At 41.4% G+C, this 23034-nt stretch overlaps 1 protein-coding gene across 8 annotated transcripts in view; it reads left to right on the plus strand.

Annotated features, from left to right (window-relative positions):
* Nucleotides 1–227: 227 nt before the first annotated feature.
* shroom2a (shroom family member 2a) overlaps nt 228–23034 on the plus strand; it is a 39018-nt gene continuing 16211 nt past the window's right edge. For 2 of the 8 annotated variants that reach the window (XM_061779022.1, XM_061779024.1), the window contains exons 1-3: nt 228–562; nt 2022–2235; nt 11159–11307. In XM_061779022.1, coding sequence (XP_061635006.1) covers nt 2026–2235; nt 11159–11307 — 359 coding nt within the window. In that variant the 5' untranslated portion in view covers nt 228–562; nt 2022–2025. Of the gene's footprint in view, nt 563–2021; nt 2236–11158; nt 11308–19301; nt 20902–23034 lie in introns of those variants that run through there. The other 6 variants (XM_061779026.1, XM_061779028.1, XM_061779025.1 and 3 more) reach the window with 5 other exon arrangements.

The raw sequence follows: 23034 nt of genomic DNA on the forward strand, positions 1-23034 counted from the left end.
TTATAGATTTTGATTTTCTTCTGTTGTTTTTCCATTGCAAGCACTATTTCCTACTATCCTTCTTGAATGCAAAGAAAAAAACATTTCTCTATTTAGCGAGCTAGCTAGCTAATCTGGTGAATCTGTCACTTGATGGTTATCGCCCTCGCCACGGGGTTTATGGGTAATGTAGTCATTTCGTTTGCTCCATGTCGTCTCCGCACTTTCAGTGGCTGTCGGTAGGGGTCGCAATGGCGGCGTTTTCCCAATCTACGGTGGCCAAATGGGGGCTAATGCTAAGTGAGCTAACCGCTGTGTGTATGTGTGTGAGTGAGTGAGGCAAGTGCGTCGGCTGTTTGTGCCGCCTAAGTGCAGCCCCACAACCAGACGAGCCTCTCGCATTATTTGTGTCGGGCGAGCGACGTTCCAACCACATAAAAGGATGAAGAATGCGTAAAAGCGACACCGGGACATTTAGCGAGCAGTGGCACCCGTCCGGACTGACTGACTGAGCGGCCAACGAGACGACGGGGACGGTCGGTCAGTGATCGCCTACCGGTTGATCCACAAGTTGCATTCCCAGGTAAGGCGACGCTTTTAAACACTAAATCCGCCGTTGTTTTGGGTAAAACTTTATTCGCAGCCTAGTTTAGCGTTTCCCCCCGCGACAAAGAGTTTTAGTCAAGGTGTTTGTTGGAGTTTTTGCTGCGTTTATTGCTGGACAAGATGGTCTCTCCCCCTTCTTTGTGTTTGTATTCGGACTTTCTTGTGCTAAGAGCATTAAGTTGCCGTCTGGCAACTGTCTGACAACAGGTGTTTAAACACAAGAAACACGGTGATTTATTAGGTTTTTATGGTTAAAAAAAATAAACGAGGCATTTAATACCCCCTTAAAAAATTGTTTCCAACGTTGAAGTCTTTTAAATTAAGAGCAAGTGTAGTTGTAGTGTTAAAATTACTTTTATGGAGAGGTGGAAAAAGTACTCACTAGGTACTTAAGTAGAAGTACAGACAGTTGTTTAAAGTTAAAAAAAAAAAGTGCAGACTTGTAATTGTACTGCTTAAAAAATACAAATGAATTTTTACTAGTGCTGCAACGATCAACCAAAGTTAAGATTCGATTCGCACTTCTGACCCACGCTTCGATTCATGATTCGATTTTTTATAAACAACATTTTTAATAAGTAAATTAATTTAAAAACATGTCTTATTAAATAGTTTTTTTTGTTAACATATTCATACAAATATTTATTGTATTTATAATCCATATAATTTATTAATAGATCATGTTCACGTGATGTCACGCAACGCCATGTTGGCGGTCGACACATTGTTTTATTGTTGTGCTTATTGAGGGTTAGAAAATCATTCTGATATCAAACGTCAACATGGCGGACATACAAATGCCGATTACGTGATGGAACGCCATCTATAATAATAATAAATGCATTTGTTAGAGTTGACAGAATTTCGGACTGGTGCGTTTCAAGGTGCATTAACACGTTCGACGTGACTTTGGGAAGTTTTTTTTGAAACACTTTTGGCAACTAGTCTGTTGTGGACAATGCAATTTTCATCTTTGTTCATAACCAGGTAGTCGAAATGCGCCCACACTGCTGACCTAAATGAGCTTGGATGAAGGGTCCGCAATTTAAAGGGATTTTAGTAGTACTAGTCGTGTTTCCTCCTCTTCTCAGTTCCTACTTTTCTCAGGTAGTTGAAGTAGCATTAGCGATGGCCATGGTTTTGCTCAGTTCGGTCAGATGAGTGTCACCGCATAATGTAGTGACGAGATGCAATTTGAGAAGGCTTGCTGCAGAAATTTGCATTTGAAGAAAAAAAAAACATTTTAAATAATGATAACAACAACAATAATAATACTAATAACATTAAACACATTAACTTAGTTCTGCTGTGGTCAAGTGACGTAATGTTTACTAGTGGTGTCAGCGTAGCTATTGCCACCCGGATGTATGTGCGATATCGTAGTGGAAAGGTCTATAGAACATGGATGATCATCATTATTTCTTCCGCTTCTTTAGCGCCATGGATTCAGAGCAATACAAGGTAGATCCACACTACATAGACGGCGGCGGCCACTGGCACGTGACGGCGAAAGCGGGAGACTCGGACTCCAGGACGCGAGACGGGGACGGCGGCTGGAGGCTCCTGGAAGTGTCGCTTTCCGGAGGCGCGCCGTGGGGTTTCACGCTCCGCGGCGGGCTGGAGCATCGCGAGCCCCTGCTCATCACCAAGGTAAACCGGCCCAGAACTCGGATCATTTACAGGGGGCATATTATGGAAGAGTTTCTTTTGAATTGCTTGTATACTGTATAGAAATACAGTGGTGCCTGGACTTTCGGGTTTAATTCTGTTCCGTGACGCAATTTACTCGTACTGTGAACACCACCCAAAAGTTTCCTAACTATACATGCCAGAAGATGGCGGAAAATATCATTTTTTTTGTCTATTTGGTAACGCTGTAGCTTGATTAAATGAAGCTCCTCCCCCCACGTCAACATAGTTACTTGGCACCAAGACAGCACAAAGATTGTGCCAAAATCACAATTTTTATATTAGACATAGCTTTGGCCTGAGCACAAAAACAGCGAATAGGTGATTAATACGAATCATTTTTAATAAATTGGGATACGTTCCCCCAAAAATCCAGTGCAAGCGAATTTGTGAATGCCAAACTGTGACTTTGCGGGTGTTTACTGACTGTGTTCCAAATCAATTTTCCTCATTGAAATAATTTTTGCCATTAATCTGTCCCAGCTCCCAAAAATTGCCACATTTTTTTGTGTTTTAAAGAAAAATAGCACTGTATTGTATAAAAACATAAATATTTTAAAGGGAACGTAAAGTCTGTGTGTGTGAGCGTCTTTGCGTGAGTTGTGGCCTTCAGCAGCTCCTTGCGAATGTTCTCATTTTATATTTGTATGTTTGACTGTATGTCCCATTATATAAAATATGCAACTTTTTTTCTCATATAATTCCAACTTTAAACAAAAATATACAAGTTTCGAATCACGAAAATGTACAACTTTATTCTCATACTATTACATCTTAAATCTAAAAAAAAAAAAAAGCATGACTTCAAGATTAAAGATGTAATTTTACAGAAATAAAGGTATATATTTTTGACGAACACATTGTAATTGTAAAAAAGTTTAAGATTTTTTAGGTGGTCGCTTACTGTACGAGAGCAAAATCGTGATATAAGAGAGAGAGAAAAACAACAACATTTTTTAATTGTACACCACATGCACGGATCCGCTACAGTAAATGTAACTGGGTGGCTTGGTGCTGAAGAGCTGCTTCCATGAGTGAAAATGGAATCCATGCTATCTATCGGTGAGCTCGCGTGTGCTTTGCAGTCACTTGCCTCTAGTTGTCATGGTAACGAAAGCCATACTCAGCATTGGCCTCGCAGTACAGTGGGGCCGGTCCCTCAAAACGGGCTAATTTTCACCTGGTCTTTAAAATCGCTTAATGAGTAGATTTCAACATGGTAGTTGACCAAAACGCTCCATAGCCAATAACGTTTGGTGTTGCAAGAGTTTTTGTCAGTGTTGTTTCCTCTCGTCCGTGTCATTTGATAATTGCCGACAAACACTGAATGACAGGAAATATGAGGGGGAAAAAAAAAAAATAAAGAGCGGAACTTATTTTCCTGTAACTCATTAAACTTTATGTCCGTGCTATGTGGGCTGCATGTGTAAGCCACTAAATGCACCGCAACCTTTTCCCTGAGGTCGCGCAATTCCAAAATTTGCCAGTTTTGCGTGTTTTCCTGTGTTTCTTGCTCCAAAACAAGGAGCTGCGTGCGCCCTCAACAAAGGCTGTTAAGGTTGATGTGGCACTTTCCTAAAAAGAAAACAAACTATTGATGTTTTACATTGGGAAAAGAAGACACAATTTGAATGTTGTACTTAAAAAAAAGACAAACTATTGATTGCCATTGTACTTTCCTAAAAATATGACAAATAATTTTGTTGCTTTTCTAACACAAAACTATTTAAGATGTTATATATTATTAAATATTTATAGTTGAATGTCATTTTTTACATTCTATTTATTCGAGAATTTACTGGTAGTGATTTTGATTGATTGATTTTTTTTTGTCATTGAATGTCTTTAAATGTGCTTGTTTACAGAAAAATAGTTTTGACATTTTTCCACTCGATAAAATGTCATAGACGGAACTTGGTGAGTGGTATTATACTGTATGTTGCTACAACGCAGACTACAGGGTGTTCCTGTCACAGTGCGATCCGTGCGTCCATGTCGCCTGTGTAATCATTTACCAAGCAAGGCCTCGCTGGACGCTTAATTCCCGGTGCTAAAACGCCATCACCTGTCATCAGTTTGTGCCTGTCGCTGCCTTCAGCATCGACCCGAAGGTGGTACAAAGTTCAAGCCGGGGGGGGGGGGGGGGGCAGGGGGTAGAACGCTTGTTATTTTTTGTTTTTTAACTGGATGCCACGGCCACCACATTAAAAAGTGTGCCTTAATATGTCACTGTATAAAATGATCAGTGAAGACTGCAGTTTGATATTGACACCATTTTGCTGTTAATATTTCATTACCACACGCATACGAGAAGCAGCAGCCAAAGTGCACCTGCTGAGAGTTTAACCTTTTCAGTGCAGCGATATTTTGTTACACTGTAGACAGTGGTGCCTTGAGATACGAGTGATCCAACTTATGAATTTCTCTAGTTGGGATCCGTCGCTTGTTGAGTTTTTTTTTTTTTCTCTCTCTCTCTCTCTCTCTCCTCACTTTCGGCCGGCCGGTCATTGAACGGCACAAGCAGTCGAACGTGCAAATGCAAAATGACAACACTCGCTGGGAGCATGGAGAATAGCCAGCCGGAGCTGAAGTCATTCACTAGTTTAGGAGGTTCTGCCATATTGTGGACTTGGCCATATTGTGCTGAGCAGCCAAGACAGGTATGTACCACATTGCTGCGTCGCAAGAAAGTAGCTTGTGGGACCAGGGGCAAGATGATAGCAGATACCAGATACTGTTACCCGATACAGAGTCAAGTGTTTCTATTTGTAGCGTAGGGAAAAATAAAGGTACATAGATGAACCAATCTATTCCATATACTGTCGCTCCAAAGTATGTATTTTCTGCCATAATGTTTTTTCTTTTATAAGTCAATTGTATTGGGTTCTATTTAATGACATTGTAAACTGCTCTCCGGCACAGTTTTACCTGTTTAATCTGTGTAACAATATCACAATTCATTCCAAATTGTCTGGTTTTTTTTTTTTTTTTTAAATCATCTGTACAATATACAACCAATTATGTCAGAATTCATATTCCGGATTCAAGTCAGGTGAATGGCTGAGCCATTCTAGCAGCTTTATATATTTTTTTCTTTAAAAGCAATTGAGAGTTTCCTTGGCAGTATGTTTTGGATCGTTATCCTGGTAAAATGTCCACCCTCATTTCATTTTCATCATCCTCGTAAACGGCAGCAGATGTTTGTCAAGAGTGTCTCGGTACATTTGCTCATTCATCCTTTCTTCAATAATGTGAAGTTTACCAGTACCATTTGCTGAAAAGCAGCCCCACATCATCATGCTCCCACCTCCGAACTTCACTGTTGGTATGGTGTTTTTACGGTGATGTGCAGTGCCATTTCTCTTCCAAACGTGGTGTGCATTATGGCATCCAAGCAGTTCAATTTTGCTCTCATCCCACCAGACTATATTCTCCCAGTATTTAACTGGCTTTAAACGAGCTTTGACATGCTTCCCCCCCCCCCCCCCAGCATTGGGGTCGTGCGTGCTGAGCGTGCATACGGGCCATGGCGGCAGAGTGCATTACTCGCTGTTGTCCTTGTGACAACATTACCTGCTAATTCCAGGTCTTTTTGCAGCTCTCAACAAGTGGTCCTTGGCTCTTGGACAACTCTTCTGATTATTCTTTGCACTCCTCAGTCAGAAATCTTGCGAGGAGCACCTGATCAATACAAATTTATGGTGGTATGATTGGCTTTCCACTTTCGTATTATGGCGCCAACTGTGCTCACTGGAACGTTCAGAAGCTAAGATATGCGCCTGTAACCAATGCCATCGTTATATTTTGCAACAATTAGTTTGCGATGGTCTTGAGACAGCTCTCTGCTCTTACCCATCATGAGATGTGCCTTGACTCACACCTTAGCAATGAAACCTTTTTGTAGGCCATCAATTAGGACTGAACCAGCTGATATTCATTTGCAAGGGCTGGATTGCTGTTTGATTATTGATAGATGTTAGGTGTTGTCTTGGCTTTTCATGCCTTTCTGCGCCTCCCTTTCTTCATGTGTTCAATACCTTTTCCGTGTATTGTTTCACCTTTTTACACACAACTTAATTTCTGATCTTATTTGTTCTACTTTCGTTGTATGTATGGATTACTTGGGTTGTTCCCACCATCTGGTGAAATTTTCAGTATATTTAGGGAGAAAAACAGTGACGTGTTAAATACTTATTTCAGCCACTGTGTGTGTATGTATATATATATATATGTATATATGTATATGTACGTATATATGTATATATATATATATATATATATATATATGTATATATATATATATATGTATATATATATATATATATATGTATATATATATATATATATGTATATATATATGTATGTATATATATATATATATATATATATATATATATATATGTATATATATGTATATATATATGTATATATATGTATATATATATATATGATAAGTCACAGTTGTAGCGGCCCTCTGACGGAAACAATAACTACAATATGGCCTGCGACAAAAAAAAAATATTTTGACACCCCTGCATAAAAAGCAAATTTTTAAAATCATTTATACAAAAGAATTCAAAGTCAAGTCTTATTATGTATTTCCATGAAGACGTGTATATATAAAATGTATGCACAATGGTCCACAGTGCGAGAAGAGGTTTCGGGGGGGGATCGGTTTCCTGGATCTAATTAAAATTCTTAACATTCCTCTCATGACTCAGGTAATGCTCGAGGTCTCGGCGGCCCTAAAAGTCCTCACTCAGGATAAACTTAAATAATCCCGTTTTACATGACCCAGCTGGGTACGGCGCCCCGTGCATACGTTTGCATTCCGCGGGATGACATATTGTTGCAGAACGTGGTGTCTCGCTTATCGCACGCAAGGATAAATCAAGTGCGTTTTCAACACGTTGGATTCATTGTAGGATCCTTTTGTACAGAGACTTTGTGGGCTCACACAAATGAATGTGGCTCATTGGAGATCATTTTTCTGGTTTGGAAGATTTCAGCGATTTAAGAATTTATTATTTTTTTTATTACAGGTCGTGTCGGGCAAGAAAATCCAGTGCACAGCACGCAAACATTCAATCAAATAGTGACAGTGGTGGAGGGGTTTTGGACTTTTATAGATTTCATATCATATGGGGGAGTAAATATGCTCCGCTTGCCTTCAAAAATCATGAAATATACTTTGTATTTTCTTCCCTTCATGGCCAGACTTAAAGGAGAGGAGACATGCATTTTTTTCCCATAATTTAAAGTTTGTAGGTGTCTTTCTAAACTTAATACTCAGAAAAGGAGTAGCTACTTCTCTGCTTTGCTTTGAGCCGTTTATTTGTGTTACTCCGAGTTTCTTGTAAAACTGACCCCGCCTCTCACCCGACGTCAGCTGGGATAGACTCCGGCTCACCTGTGACCCTAATGAGGACAAGCTCTCAAGAAAATGGATGAATGGATCTGTTTGTTTACCGGTTGCCTGTCAAGCGTCATTTCAACCGAGCCCCGACCACATGTGAGGTTTGATGTCAGCATCCCGCCAGAAGACGAGGACGTCTCGTCAGCAGAAAGTATGCATTCCTTCCCCTCGTCCCCACACCACATCCTTCCCCTCACGTCCCCTCCGAGAGACTATTTTCACAGTCATCCAGGGTAGCTGCACATTGACTGATTGTAGCCCGGAGGAAGAGAGTCAACAAAGGACACGCTATGTGGCTCGCGCCGATTAGGCGAGTGCGGCACGAACTGTTTAGAACAGGAGGTATAAATCTCCCCGAGAGTCAGCCTTTATTTTTGTTTGTCTGGCTCTTCGCTCGTACCGTTCACCGCATTCTTTACGTATTTACGCAGTTGTTTGACATGAAAGCCAAACTGCTTGAGGCTGGCGAGGTGTTCGTTCTTTTGAACACCTCGTCCTCTATCCACGTAATAAGCGGCTGCTACGAGAAGAATGCGTTTTACAACTGACGGTTCCACGTGCGTAACCCCGTGTAATCTGTTTTGCAAATGTGCTAATAAGAGGTCTTCAGTTTGGCGTCTGAGAGCAGTGATTAAGCAGCACTCGAACGACCCCAACTCTCGGTGCTGTAAAACACTTTTGCGGGACATTCAAAACCAGGTCCAAGGCGCTCTTAAAATGCACTCTCGTACCCCCTTTTTCATGGCAGATCCTCATTATCACCTAACTTTAACATGATGTAGTGTCGTCCATTTGTCTGAGACAGTAATTCGCAACAAATGTGCCAAGAGATCATCAGATTTGCCACGGGAAATTTCAATCCATTGTTCCGAAAATGATTACCGGTATTCATTTACGACAAACAATGTCAGAACATTCTGAGTTATTTACTACAAACAACAATGCATCTTTACCGACTCTACCGACCAATCACGATAACGCTTGTTGATGACGCCATTGTGTGAAAACGGCTTCAAGCACATCTGCCAGCACCATTGTTTTGGACCAGCTCCCAGCTAAATAAAAGAATTCACCGCTTGCACCACTGCTCGGGAACTATTGGGGGGGAATGCTAGGCATTAAGCTAACTTGCTCCATATGAGTTGCGGCTAGCTCGCCATCGCGGTTGAACACTGTCCTACCACGGCTTCTCTAAGTCACTAATCCTTGCCTTCATAGTGGCAAACAAGCAACACTTTTGACCAGTATCGTAATCACTGAGGAGTAGCTGCATATGCAGGACCAAGCAAGAAGAGAATGTTCTAAGGCTTCAAGCGGAACATTAGGATGCTCGACTACTTGAAGTTGACGCATTCGCCGAGTGGAGCTTTGTTGTTGTTGATGCTGAGTCCAAGTGCAGCCCTCCGGAAATACTTTCCTGGGTTTTGTGTGAATGTCGGCTCTAGGAGTTCAGCGTTTTCATCCGTGGTGGCATTAACATTGTTGCCAGGCGGTAATTTTGCAACGCTTCTGCGATGTCCATTGGCGAACCAATTTTGTGGAATTTTTCTAGAAAAAACACGGCACTAAAAAATCCTCCATGACAAATAAATTGATGGAAAAAAAAAAAGCACTGATTACTAAAGTACCGGTACATGACCTATTCGACTGCCCACACTGTTTTTCTCTCAAATAATGTTCCATTTGTGCTATTTAAGTTGTTTTTTAGGGCAAGTGACACCGTTTGGAACGCCACGGTAATTTTGATGGATCACCTTGGAGAACCGCTCGGAATTTTGGCTGATACGAGCTTATTGGTGGATATTTTTAACTGAAACTTGGCAGACAATGGGAGAAGGGGTTCTCCGAGTAGCAGACGAAACGAAGGGGTCGGGGAGCTATGTTGAGAAACTATGAAGTTGTATTGTTTTACTCAAATTTCTATCGGTGAAATTACACAAAAACCTTCCCCAAAAAGGCCATTTCTTCCAACATAAAAAACAAAACTCAGTTTCTCCGGACTCCATCATCCTATTTTCAAAATTCTTTGTGCCTTGTACTCAACTCGAAGTGGCCATTCCAATTTTGACAGACTCTTGCCATTGCTACTTATAGCAAGGCAATTTTGAAATGCCAGCCAGTGTTTAGGCCAGCAAAGAATGCTTTGTTCGAGTCCCAACTTTTACATTAAAAAGTGTTGAGCTGGTTTGCTAAGTCACCGAACCCGTAAAGAAACCAGAAAGCCACAATTACGGTCCTCAAATTCTGAGATGTTTTAGAAGAGCCTACTTTGATGCTGCGGCAACTTCTGCGTTTGGACTTGTCAAGGAGTGTTTATTTGATGTTTTAGTAACACATTTAAATATATCCAAAGCGCTGTTTTGCAGTTGGCAGCGTGCGATCCACCGAGAATGCATCAGCCATCGATTTAGGCTTCTTCCACAGAATACATGACCATATCGGGCCCGGGTCGGGAACCCGGCCAACCTCCATAAAACCCCCCTGTAACCTTGTCTCGTAGCGGAATGAGGAAGGAATTATGAAAAGAGGCTAAGACGGTGGGCCGTTATTCGGGCTCCCTCGCGTTGAGGTTAAAGACCACGTCATGTTCTGTAAATGTACACATGCCTGCATCATTGAGTCATCCGCACAGCCCCCCCCCCCCGCCGTACGGTTCACTGATAAACTGAACAAGGTTGGCACATGCTATCGTGTCCGTGTTTTTTAAATTTTTTTGTAGACAACCAGTGGTGGGAAGTAACGAAGTACAAATACTTTGTGACTGTACGTACCGTCAGTAGATTTTTCAGATGTCGGTACGTGAGTGTTTCATTTTATTTTCATACCCTATATCTGAAAACATAACTGTACTTCCTACTCGTTACTTTGTCAAAATAGGCTTGTTGCTTTTTTTTTTTTTTTTTTTTTTCCATTTTGTCATGTTACCAAAATGAGTAGTAAGAATTCATTTTTACTTCTGTACTTCAGCACATATCAGTGTCTGTACTTTTTTTACTTGAAAGTAGAGGGGTTGAATCAGTCCTTTGACTTTGACTGACGGGACCTTGTTTCCTGCGAGGACAGCTTTGACCCGTCCCCTGTCAGTTTAATATCACCGTTCACCACCAGCTGACCTTGCGTCCGATCGACGTTTCGTGCCAGGTGTCTGCAGTCAGTCACGCCGCCGTTTTGTTTTTACTTGCAGTGTTTGACAGCCGTAAAGACGCTTAGCTGACCCGCTCCTGGCATCCATCCCTTTTAGACTTTGTTTTTACGTTAAACACATGTAGCACACATTTGGTATCTGGGTCTTCAATTGCTGACTTGCCCATCTTAATACCGCCGCTATCACATCGCAATTATTATTATTATTATTATTATTTCTTTATTTTGTTATTTTCCCAATTACAAGTGATTGTTTTTTTTCTTGACATTTTTCATGCCCTCACAGGGGTCCGTGTTGAATGGTGCGCTGTGTTTGTGTGTCAGGTGGAGGAGGCCAGCAAGGCGGCAGCTGTGGGCCTGGAGGCGGGAGATGAGCTCGTCAACATTAACGAGATTCCCCTGAGCGGCTTCAGGCAGGAGGCAATCTGCTTGGTGAAAGGATCCCACCGGACACTCAGTCTCATGGTGAAAAGGTGAGCGCGTCGCCCGCGGCAACATCCCCCCCGACAACAAACCCGAGGTGACGAAAGAGGAGCTCCCTGGTATTTTAGCGCGCGTGCGGCCGGATTTCCCACCGGCACCGCCGTCGAGTTTCTCGCGAGCCGGATGATCCTGTTTGGCAGGGTTGCGCTGAGGTTGCGCTTTTGTGACGCAGCTTTCCGCTGCCGTGAAGGAAGACAGGTTGTGGGTGACATCATAGCCTAAACGCACAGCTTTTGGACTCAGTTCAACTATGATGCGTAGGCTAGTGGTGGGAAGTACCCAAATACAAATACTTTGATACTGTACTCAAGTAGATTTTTTTTTTTTTTTTTTTTTCCTCAGGTATCTTCAGTAGTTTTACTTTTTACTTTTACACCCTACATTTGTAAACAGATGCCTTTACTTTCTTCTCCTAACTCAGTCAGCAATAGGCTTTTTTTTTTCCCCCAACCTCCACCGATGATGATGACGACGACTAAAACAACAACAACAACAACAACAGAGAGGCAAAAGTCATCCGCAGTTGAGATTTGAATTGCTCGATTGAGATCGTGATCTTATAAGCTGCAAGATGAACCAGGTAGCATGACCAGTGATGCGACAGGTTCGCTCGTAGCTTCCGTAGCCTGCTGACGCACAGCCTTTAAACTGACGACATGGCGGTAAACAGAGAGGAGCTAGTTGACTTACAAGGCACCATACATACTGTACATATTCATCCCCAAGGGAATATTTTGGATTTATTGATGTTAAACTGTCAAACAATTACAATGATTTATTCAAATATATTAAGGGTTGTGTTTAAAGGGCCACTTTCTCCAAATTGTGAATGTCGTTTTCATTTGCATTTCCTTTTTATTGAAGGGGAAAATAGATTTGTTTTTTTTTAAAATTGTTTAACCAGCAAAGCCATCAAAATTGAATGAGTACTTCCACTTTGACCATCTTTTTCTGTGCAAGTATCTGTACTTCTACTTAAGTACACACTGTGAGTACTTCAGCAAGTTAAGATTTATTTCAGTGTCCATCAGAATCAGAATCATCTTTACTTTGCCAAGAAACACACAAGGACTTTGTCTCCGCTAGACGGGGCCACCCTTGTACGACAACAGACAGTCAATTGACAGAGAATACTTTTGAGACATAAAGACATTGAGAAAAACACCGAGCAATAAAAGGTTGCTAGTAATCTGGGATTTTTTTGGGACAATTGTGCAATAAGATGCATAGTCCTCTAGCAATTCGAGCGGTTTGAATGACTAATATGCCACCATTGTGCTTCACCTTTACGCTCCCTGACACCGTAAATATCTCTGTGACATTCTCGCGGCCTTTATATCTTCTTTAAACAGATGAATCATTCGTCAGCTCCTTCCGACAAACGGCCCGTGTGTGCGCGCAACAATGGTGGCTCTGTCTACCCGTCGCCGCCTGCTTGTCTTTCTGTATTTTCTCATATCATATCATAACGTAATCGCCCGCAGCCGGGCCCTGCCGTATAAGGGAGGCCACTTGCTGTTAGTCTCGCCACAAGCAGGAGGCTTTGAGTGGCAACCAGCTCTGTTAACAGTTTTATCTTGGAAACAACAAGGCAGATGTCGGTAGAGCAGCCAAAAATTGGACTCAAGACTCAACTAAAAGTAATCAATAGTCCTCCCAAAAATGACTGGTGTAAGTGAAAAATAATCAAAGTATGAACATCAAATAGACAATTTGCAAATTGAGGTTTAGCCCAACAATATCACTTTAACTGAAACAATAACAAATCACATTTTTGTCAAATAATCTAAGGCAAACTCAGCCAAAAGAAATGATCGTCAATTTATTTTCTTTGTTTATACTCGGGGAAACACCGCAAAGGGCTGACCAGGCAGAGACCACACAGTCGGTTGTTTCTGCCATGTTTCACGTGAATTTGTGCGGTCATGTGACTGCCAGGCTCAGTTTATTGGGCGAAACTGTCATTTGACAGCGCCCAAGGCAGAAGTCTGTCAAACCAAAACAAATGGATCACGCAGGCAATAAGTGATAGATAAAAATGAAGGTAGCGAGCATGAAATAAAAAATCCTAAAATAATGGCAACAGTAAAATAGCAAGATTTAGTACTAACAGCTTGAATCGTTTCTGTTTAAGTTAGTCCAACATGGATAGTTTGTCTTCTTTTTTTGAAAAGTGCTAAATCAGTAATTTGTCCTTTTTGGGAAATTACGACATCAAGTTTGTCTTTTTAGGAAAGTATAATATCAATAGTTTGTCTTCTTTTTAGGTAAGTACAGCATCAATAGTTTGTCTTCGTTTGAGAAAAGTGCAAAATCAATCCTTTTAAAAAAAAAAAAAAAAAAAAAAAAAAAAAAGTATAATATCAATAGTTTGTCTTTTTCCAGCAAAGTACATCATCAATAGTTGTCTTCTTTTTAGGTAAGTACAGCATCAATAGTTTGTCTTCGTTTGAGAAAAGTGCAAAATCAATCCTTTTAAAAAAAAAAAAAAAAAAAAGTATAATATCAATCTTTTTCCAGCAAAGTACATCATCAATAGTTGTCTTCTTTTTATGAAAGTGAAGCATCAATAGTTTGTCTTCTTTTTTAAGAAAGTGCTACATCATTAGATTGCCATCTTTTTTTTAATTTTTAATTTTTTTAATTTTTTTTTTTTTTAAAAAGTGCAACATCAATAATTTGGGTGCTTTTTAGGAAAGTGCAACAGCCAATTTTTGGCTCTTTTTAGAAAAGTGTAAGAGCAACATAGTTCGTCTTCTTTTTCGGGAACTTTACAAACAAGTGCAATTTCTGTAATCCGAATTATTGTACTTGAATTACAGTTTCAAACGAGTGAATGTTTGAAGTACTGCCAAAAGCAATGTCGCTGGCGTCCGCTAGCCAGTGGCGGAACCGCACTACATTTGTTTATGGAAAAGTAGCGCAACTGGAGGGCCAGGTAGTCAGTTAGCCGTTCTGTCCCTTTTGTGCGCTGTGTTTTAGAACACAGGAAGCCTCTGTACCATACCTATAATTTTCAAATGAAAATGTGCTTTTGTTGAGGTCACTTGTCCCACCCTGGCTGCTGCTGATTTGCGATCAATACCATTGTTGCGAAACAATGTGCGCTCTTGTTGTTTGAACGCATCGCAGCGGGAGGCGTCAAGCGCTCATCTGCTTATTGTTGCCTTTGCCACGCTAAATGGAGAAAGATGTTTCCTGCCGTCACGATCCCATTGTTCTTCTTGCGTTCTCGACGGCCTCCGAGCCGTGTGGGACCGTCGGCTTTCCTTCCTGCTCTTGGTCCGCGTTCAAGAATTGACAGTCTGCCTGGACGAGCATGTCCAAGGTTATCCAGACAAGTTAGCCAGGGGGTAGACATGACTCCATATTTGCTATTTCGCATTGTTTGCGGCACACCGTAGTCATTTTATAAACTGTTGTTTATCAATAGACATTTTGTTGTTGTTGTTGTTGTTGTTGTTGTTTTTAAAGCCTTATGACTATGTTATAGATTTTTATCATAGTTCTAGGGCTTTCAGGGAAAAAAAATACACTGTAGAAAAGTAATACACAGAACGACTGCGAAATGTATTACTGTAGCCAGTTTTTTTTTTCAGGCTGAAACGATTCATCACATTACTCAAACAATGAAATTCTTGTTTTGTTTAAGGATGCACAATCAGTTTTTATCTGAAAAATAGATGTGGTAGTCGGTCAAATACTCGATTCTAAAAATATTCGAGAGCTTCAACCTACAGTGTTTAAAATGACGTCTCTAGTTATGTAACACAACAGACATTAGGCGTTATAGATAAATATATGATCAAATACAAAATGTATATCCTCAACTGTGTACAAATACATTCACATTTGTATTACAACATATGCAAGTATTTTTTTTTATATTCTTCTCATATTTTTTAATGTAATCTGTTTATGAATGTGTTTGTTCACATAAAATAAAATATCTTGAATTTTGAATGACTGTTTTTGCTATTAAGTATTACTTTCAGACATAGTTGACATACTTTTAAATCCAAATAATGGGAAGAAATCCAATTCTTATGCTATTTTTGTACTCTACCTCATGTTATGTCATCTTTATTTGCCAAGCCTGTCGAAAACACACAACGAATTTGTCTCCCGTAGTTGGAGCCGCTACAGCACGACAACAGGACATTTACAGTTTTTAAAAGCTCTTTGCATTCACGGATTTTCACGACAAATCTACGGTGGGACTTTTTCCTATTAAACTATCATAACTATTTATATTAGGGGTGTCCCGATCCGATCTCTGAGATCGGAAATCGATCCGATGTCAGCAAAAAACGAGTATCGCATTAGATTGGCCTGGATCTAAAATGTGCCATTTGACCAGTCTTCTACAAGCAATCTATTCCATGCTCCACTCCAGCACTTTTACCCAGCAGCGCCCGGATGACATGCAAATCCCACGCGATCACATCAACAACTTGCTAAAGTGCTAACATAGTAGTGAATGCTGCTTGCTTAAAGTCGTTTATTGACACTCCAGTTGAAGTTCATTCTAAAACGATACACACACATAACAAAAGACTTAACACCTATTAAATGTTCAGATACATCACAGAGTTAGTTTCTTTCCTCGTTTTTGTTTACAAAAATCGCGGCACTTATATCTCTAAAAACAATGACTATATGTACACAAACACTGTATAAACGCATACAAACAGGCAATCTAACGATACTCTCTGGCGTATATTCTTCAAACTGTGAAAAACGAGTTTTATTAACAATATTCGATCGTGACTTCTACTTTCTTTGTATCTCATTGCGTGCACCACACTGCCCCTCAGAGGTCAAGACGTGCACAGCAGTTAGTATATGTAACCTGTTGGTTAATAAATAATAATAAATACCTGCTGTTGCTGATTATTGCTCTTTGTTTGAGTGATGTTACTTGAGCTGGACTTTTATAAGGTAATAGCTGTATCGGATCGGAAGTGAAAAAGTTGGATCGGGACATCCCTAATTTATAGTAATAATAGAAATAAGAATAATAATTCGATGTGTAAGCTTTGTACATCAATACAACAACATTAAAAACAGAAATGTACAGAAGAACTAAAACAAATAAATAAATAATACAGCGCAGTGCAATTAGAGTTGAGTGAGCGATCTTAAATGGGTGGGTTTTGAGTTTGGATTTGACAGTGGTGAGAGCGAACGAGCCGCAGAGGTCCGGTGGCATCGGGTTCCAGAGCCGGGGAGCAGAACGGCTGCAGGTTCTGCTCCCCGAGGTGCTGAGACAGGCAGGTGGAACAGTCGGGTGGATGACGGAGGAGGAGACTCAGACAAGTCTGGAGTGGGCAAGCTTGTGAATGGCCTTCAAGGTGTAAAGGAGGAGCTTGAATTGAATTGTACATTTCAAGTTGCTGCTACTCCAAATAATATTCGGAATATAGCCCCGTGTGGGGCTCAAAAGAGAGGTTGAAGAAAAGGGGGGGAATAAATATACCCAATCAAATATCATGAATCTGTTCATAATATTTCTTGAACACATTGAAAATAAAAAAAAAATAAAAATAAAAAAAACACACTCTTTTTTTAAAATTTATTTTTCTAACTTCCATAGTCGTAAGATCCCAAAAGCAAACCCAACTTCAAAAGAATCCTTTTGTAGCATCGCTGTGCTCGTTATCTCGGGGATCATGTTGAACAGGAAGCTGTCGGAACCTGCTCCAGACTGCAGGTGCGGCCTCTTTACAAACGGTGCGGTAACAAAACAGGGATTGTTGGTGAAGTGCCATCCCAGATACCCACACACGTCAAATATGAAGGTGCGGTGTACATTGGAGCGTCTGCGCCACATGCCTCGACATGGCAAATTGACGCTTTCTGCAGGACTATTAAGTACATGTGACAGGTTAGCAGCGTTGGATCTGTGTAAAACTAACGGCTACATACAATCTAATGATAATTACTAGGCTTTACACGATTCGTTTATTATATATACTTGTGTACTGTATCCATCCGTTTTCTGTACAGCTTATCCTCACAGGGGTTGCGGGCTTGCTGGAGCCCGTCCCAGCTCAAATTATTCTCTACACCAATGACCTCTAAGGGGCATTCAAGGATTGGCCACTGACATAGGTTTGGGTCAAATCGACATTACAACATGACAGAAATAATGGGTGCTACCTTACTGTAATTAAATTACTCTATTGCAATTCAATTACTTTAATAAATACTGTTAATGACAGGCTTACTCTAACTTCCTCAGTGTCCCAGCTATATGGACGGGTGTTTGACTTTTTTTTGTTTCTGGCTCTCTCGCTGTTTCACGTGTAGCAAGAGGGAACGCTGCCAGCCTGTCCTTCAAGCTGGATGGCATGAATGCAGAGCTTGAAGATCGATGTAATGAAAAGTTTGTCCAATTGCTACCCAATTTGAACCATGAAATTTAGATAGACGGGTGACAGTCAATTGGGAAAACATTCGAGTTTCTGTCACTGAGTGTGGGCGGACCATGGCGGCAAATCTTCTTGACTCACTAACACTATAAAACAGGACATTCTGATAGTTTGGTAATGTTTGGAAAATTCAGCCCTCAAAGCCAAGTTTCACTCGGCAACGTCAAATTTGGTGCGTGTGTCTATCATGAGTAGGCCCACAAAAAAGAGGCAATGTCCATAAATACACGAGAAGTCTTCCGTTTTGGTTCGTGATTGGTGGCGCGTTTGGCCATGAGAAGGGGTCCTTCAAAGACCAACTTGTCCGAGCGCACCAATTTTGTAAATTCAGAACCTGCAGCCAGTTTCACTCACCAACGTGAAATTTGGTAGGCCTATCTATGATTGGTAGACGCACAAAAAAGCCTCATGATGCTATGCCTGAAAATAGTTTGCTAGTTTTGTTGAAATAGGCATTTTTGAGGAACTGGATTGTCCTAAAGATCTGATGATGCGTTTCACTGCCCCCAGAGGCCCAAACATGTAACTGGTGCAGGTGTGTAACATTTACCCTTCTTTTTTTTTTTTTTTTTTTCCATGATGGCTTCACTGTTTAGCTCTTTACTTCAGTGGACTTTACTGTCCACCAGCCAGACCCCTGCAGCCTGGACTCTCTCGCTCCGTTCTTTTCCCTCTCTCTCTCGGGGGTGTTCCCACCATAGCCAAGCAACTGTGGGAGTCATTAAAACTTTACAACGTGAGCTCTTGTCATGCATTGCAGCGGTTGGCTTCCCCCTTCTGGCGTTTTTGCAGAAGTGCACTTGTCATGTTCTCTTACATATTTTTCTCCTGTTATTTGTGGTACACAAAGTGGTTTCATGGTTGCGTTTTAAGGACTTGTTTCCAACCGAGCTTCGGTCCACTATCCAGTTCTACCTGGAAAAGCTTAGTGGACACATGTACACAGCAGGCGAGGGCAGAAGGAGGGCAGGGGGGCTTTGCATTTACTGCGCTTTGTTTTTTTTTCTTAATAAGCTCATGCAGCATGTTTGGAATGTGCTACGCTGAATTCCACCCCTAAGTGGATTTCTTGAAATTGTTTGCTTCTCGGCTGAGGACATTCTAGTGACGAGCTCGCAAGCCCTTTTGTGTGCTCAGTGCAGTCCAATTTTTAAATTTGATTACTATTTTGATCTATTGGACCATTTTGTTTAGAATGCAAGGAGACGGACAGGACTGAGGTTACTCAAACAGGTAACGGCTTATTTTACCTTATCCATAAGTGGCAAATAATTGTATGTGTAAGGTGCTGTAAAAATGACCTACACCAAGGGAGGTGTTGCTTTGATTTCATTGACCAAAACCCAACACTATCAAGACCAAAACTCCTCTAACCTACCAGCGAGGTAATCTGCTTTAATTTCCAGCCAGATGTAAAAAAAAAAATATATATATATATATATATATATATATATAAAATAAAATTGTCTCGCTCGGTGTGCGTTGTGGGAATTTGCGGTGTTGCCAGATAATTGGACCTCTTCGTGTGCGGTGGAATCATTTGGCGCTGTCGTTCATCTTTCAAAATCAAAATCCTGCTTGAGCCTGTCTTTTGCCCATGCTTACTTACCAAAGCTGCGACTTCGAAATAGAAGGCAATGTAATTTGATTAAGGTAACGGACTAATTTCATTCAGCACCCACTGCCTCCTCAAGCCAAAAACACGGGATTGGCGACTAGTCAGTGTCACGGTCATTGTGAAGTAATAAAGTCGATTAGTCTCTCCAACCCTGACAGAGTACCTGAAGAAAACCCAGGCAAGCACGTGGAGGATATGAAAAGTTCACACAGGAAGCCCGGAAATGCAGCCCTATGGGGGGCACAAGCCAGTGCAAACTGGAGGCCGGTCCCAAGCCCGGATAAATGCACAGGGTTGCGTCAGGAAGGGCATCCGGCTTAAAACTTTGCCAAACAAATGTGAGCGTTCGTGGCCCGGGTTAACAAAGTCCGCCACCGGACTGTTGGAAATTCAGCTACTGTGGGTCGAAGAAGAAGAAGAAGAAGAAGAAGAAGAAGAAGAAGAGGTGAAAAGCGGGTTCTTCGGCAGAAAGAGAAGAGGAAAGCACGGAGCCTAGAACTGAATGTGGGGACTTTGAATGTTGGGACTATGACAGGAAAATCTCTGGAGTTGAATGACATGATGAGTAGGAGAAAGGTTGATATATTGTGTGTCCAGGAGACCAGGTGGAAAGGCAGTCAGGCTAGAAGTTTAGGGGCAGGGTTGAAATTATTTTACTATGGTGTAGATGGGAAGAGAAAAGGATGTTAGAATAATACAGGTTTGGACACGTCCAGAGGAGAAATAGTGAGTAGATTGGTAGAAGGATGATGATGAGAATGGAGCTGCCAGGCAAGAGAACGAGAGGAAGAGCCAAGAGAAGGTTGATGGATGTCGTGAGGGAAGACATGAGGGCCGTTGGCGTTGGAGAGGAGGATGCAGGAGATAGGCTCTCATGGAAAAGGAGGACGCGCTGCGGCGACCCCTAAAGGGACAAGCCCAAAGGGAAAGAAGAAGAAGAAGACACAGGGAGGCCGGATCTGAGATTAGAACCGCAGGATTGCGAGGCCGACGCGCTAATCACTTGTTCCACTGTGCTGCCCTAACAGCAATATGATGATTTCAAACCAAACCGTCGCTCGGTGAATCCGCCTTGTCGCCGTTACCCCGAGTGCTTGCAAAGCTCATTAGCCGGGCTTTCTTGAAGTAGGGTGCGCCCTGGAGATCAACCGGTTGCCATAGCGATGAGAGAAATGCACATCCGCCTCACAACGTGGGGTGAGGGGGTGGGGTGGACGCTAAGCGAAGAGTTCGGCATTAGCATAGTAGCCACTTTTGAGCCAATGGGGTTGCAGAACCTCCGCGAGGGGACTGTCTTGGACAATAGCCGCCTTCCTCCTCTTGTTCTTCTTCCACTCTCTCTCTCTCTCTCTCTCTCTCCCCCTTCCAAGGGTAAGAAACTCCTTAATCGCAACGGAAGTCTCCACTTCTTTTCTTCAAAATATGTTGTAGATATCACGGAGTTTGTGGGCGGCACAATGGATGCGCTCTCACCTTGTTAACCAAGTTGCTCTCGATGTTGTCGTGTTTGGGATCGTGTGTCCTCCTGTTTGGTGAGTCAAAGCAAACTTTAGTTTAGCCCGTATTTGGTTTATGACCCTAATACTTGATTGTTTTGCGAGGTCGCCCTTCATTTAGGTTAAGCCACGATCAACTAGACTTAGCCTTTGCAACCCAAATTAATCTTTAGCGTGTGTTTTGAAGAGCTTATATCTGTGAATATTAACACATTTCTGTTGCGAGGTGACAATCGTGTTTTGCAACTCCTTTCGGGACGCCATCAGAATCAGAATCATCTTTTTTGGCCGAGTATGTTGGTGACACAAGGAATATGTCTGCAGTGGTCGGAATCACTCGAGGACATTGGTGTCAAACTCAAGGCCTGTGGTCAGAGCCGGCCCCCCATAATTTTGACTGTTAAATACTATAATAACACTAAAGAAAACAAAGTGCGTTTACTTCATGTTTCTCGCTAAATGGTAACTCAAACTCAAAACACTCGTATCGCACATCATCTTTCCCTGCTGAAATGAACGGAAATGCCGTTAATCCATTCCAGTCTCACCAAAAACATTTTGTTTTAAATATGAAAAATAGTACTCTGTGATATCTCACTTTATGAAAGTGTTCAGTAATGGCATAACTAAATAGAATGTAAAGAATTGAACAGTTTTTGCCACATTTTCTTGCTTCAATTCAATGGACATTGTGCTGCTGCTTCTGATGTGCATCTTGGACACCTGAGGGCCGTATAATGCAGACGAACATCGAGACGTTTCAAAGTAAGATGCAGTTATGAGTTGTTTTCAGAGAGGCTAAAAACATTGCTGTGTGTATTGTTATAGTATCTGTCTATGTGTGTTGCGCCACCGTTTGTGTTCACATAACCGTTGCTTAAGGGGTTATAACACCGCAACACTGATCCTATTCATTAGCCTGTCTATGCCATTTTGCATGTTTTGTTAGCATTAAGCTAAACAAACGTGCCAGTTTAAGCAATGTGTTTGTGCTTGTTTGAAATGCACATAATTTAGTAAAGTTCATGTTTTGTTTATTTTGACAAACTTTGTCAATAAAGCCTTTTTGAAGAATTGTTTACTATCTGCCAAACTTTGTTGTGGAGTTGTATCTCAAAATTTTGCTCGCAAGTCAAAGCAAATGAACTGCCAAACGACGGCTTGTCGGATCGCTCGAATTTCAAGGCGCCACTGTATAGCAAGCATTTTTTTCCCCCCCACCAAATTCCTTCTTAGCACAAATGTAACAATAGTATTAAATATCATGAAAATGTAATGCAAACATTTGGGACATTTTCTAGCCCTGTGCACACCTACTATTGTGTTCGCCCCTGCCCCCATCGCGCTGCGTCCTGACTGATTCACTTTCTGAGCATATCTGCGCCAGGCCAGCTGTAGCCCTGACGATAGGCCTAATAAAGCCGCGCTGATTTGCATACCAATGGCCGGCTCCATGTGTGGCTGCCTGCGAGTGCCCCAGAGACGCCGGAGATGGGAGTTCCGCCGCGCTAGCTTTTTCTTTGTCTTCCCAATAAGCTTTTAACTCTAATCCGCAAAGACTTTTTTGTTTTTTTGTTTTTTTTTCTCCCCTCGGGCGGAATCGTCCCAAATTTTTTAAATTGGATGTCTTTTTAAAAAAATAAATGTATATACTAAAAAATTTCAACAGTCATGCACCGGTTTTTCAAGAATGAAGGCCCTCCATGTCATTGGCTCACTTAAGGCCTTTAGTTGAGCTGACCGAAAGCGCACAACCCCCTGAACCCAACACTTTTGTTTGTCGGGTCCGAGTCTAATCGGAGTTGAAAGCTTTGTCCGAAATTCTTGACCATCGCAACATTATGCGGACTTTTAATGACTTTCTCATTCTCGAAACGAGTTACCACATGCGTACGCCAACACTAAACAAGCCGAGAAGTCACCAAGCCAGTGTTCACTTAAAACAGTGGTTCTCAAACTTTTTACACAAGAACCACCTAAAAAAAAAAAAAATGCTGAACTGCCCAAGTACCAACATGATAACCGACATTAAAATGTAGTAGGCCTAAAAGTGTTCATCACACCATCGGTTCTAAAATATTTTATGCAAATATATTGAACTTAAACGTTAATTACAACTGAACTGTATTTAGTCAGTGATTCCTTTGTGTACCATTAGTGGTACCACAC

The sequence above is a fragment of the Phyllopteryx taeniolatus genome, chromosome 7 (genome assembly GCF_024500385.1).
Source record: "Phyllopteryx taeniolatus isolate TA_2022b chromosome 7, UOR_Ptae_1.2, whole genome shotgun sequence".
Classification (NCBI taxonomy): Eukaryota; Metazoa; Chordata; class Actinopteri; order Syngnathiformes; family Syngnathidae; genus Phyllopteryx; species Phyllopteryx taeniolatus.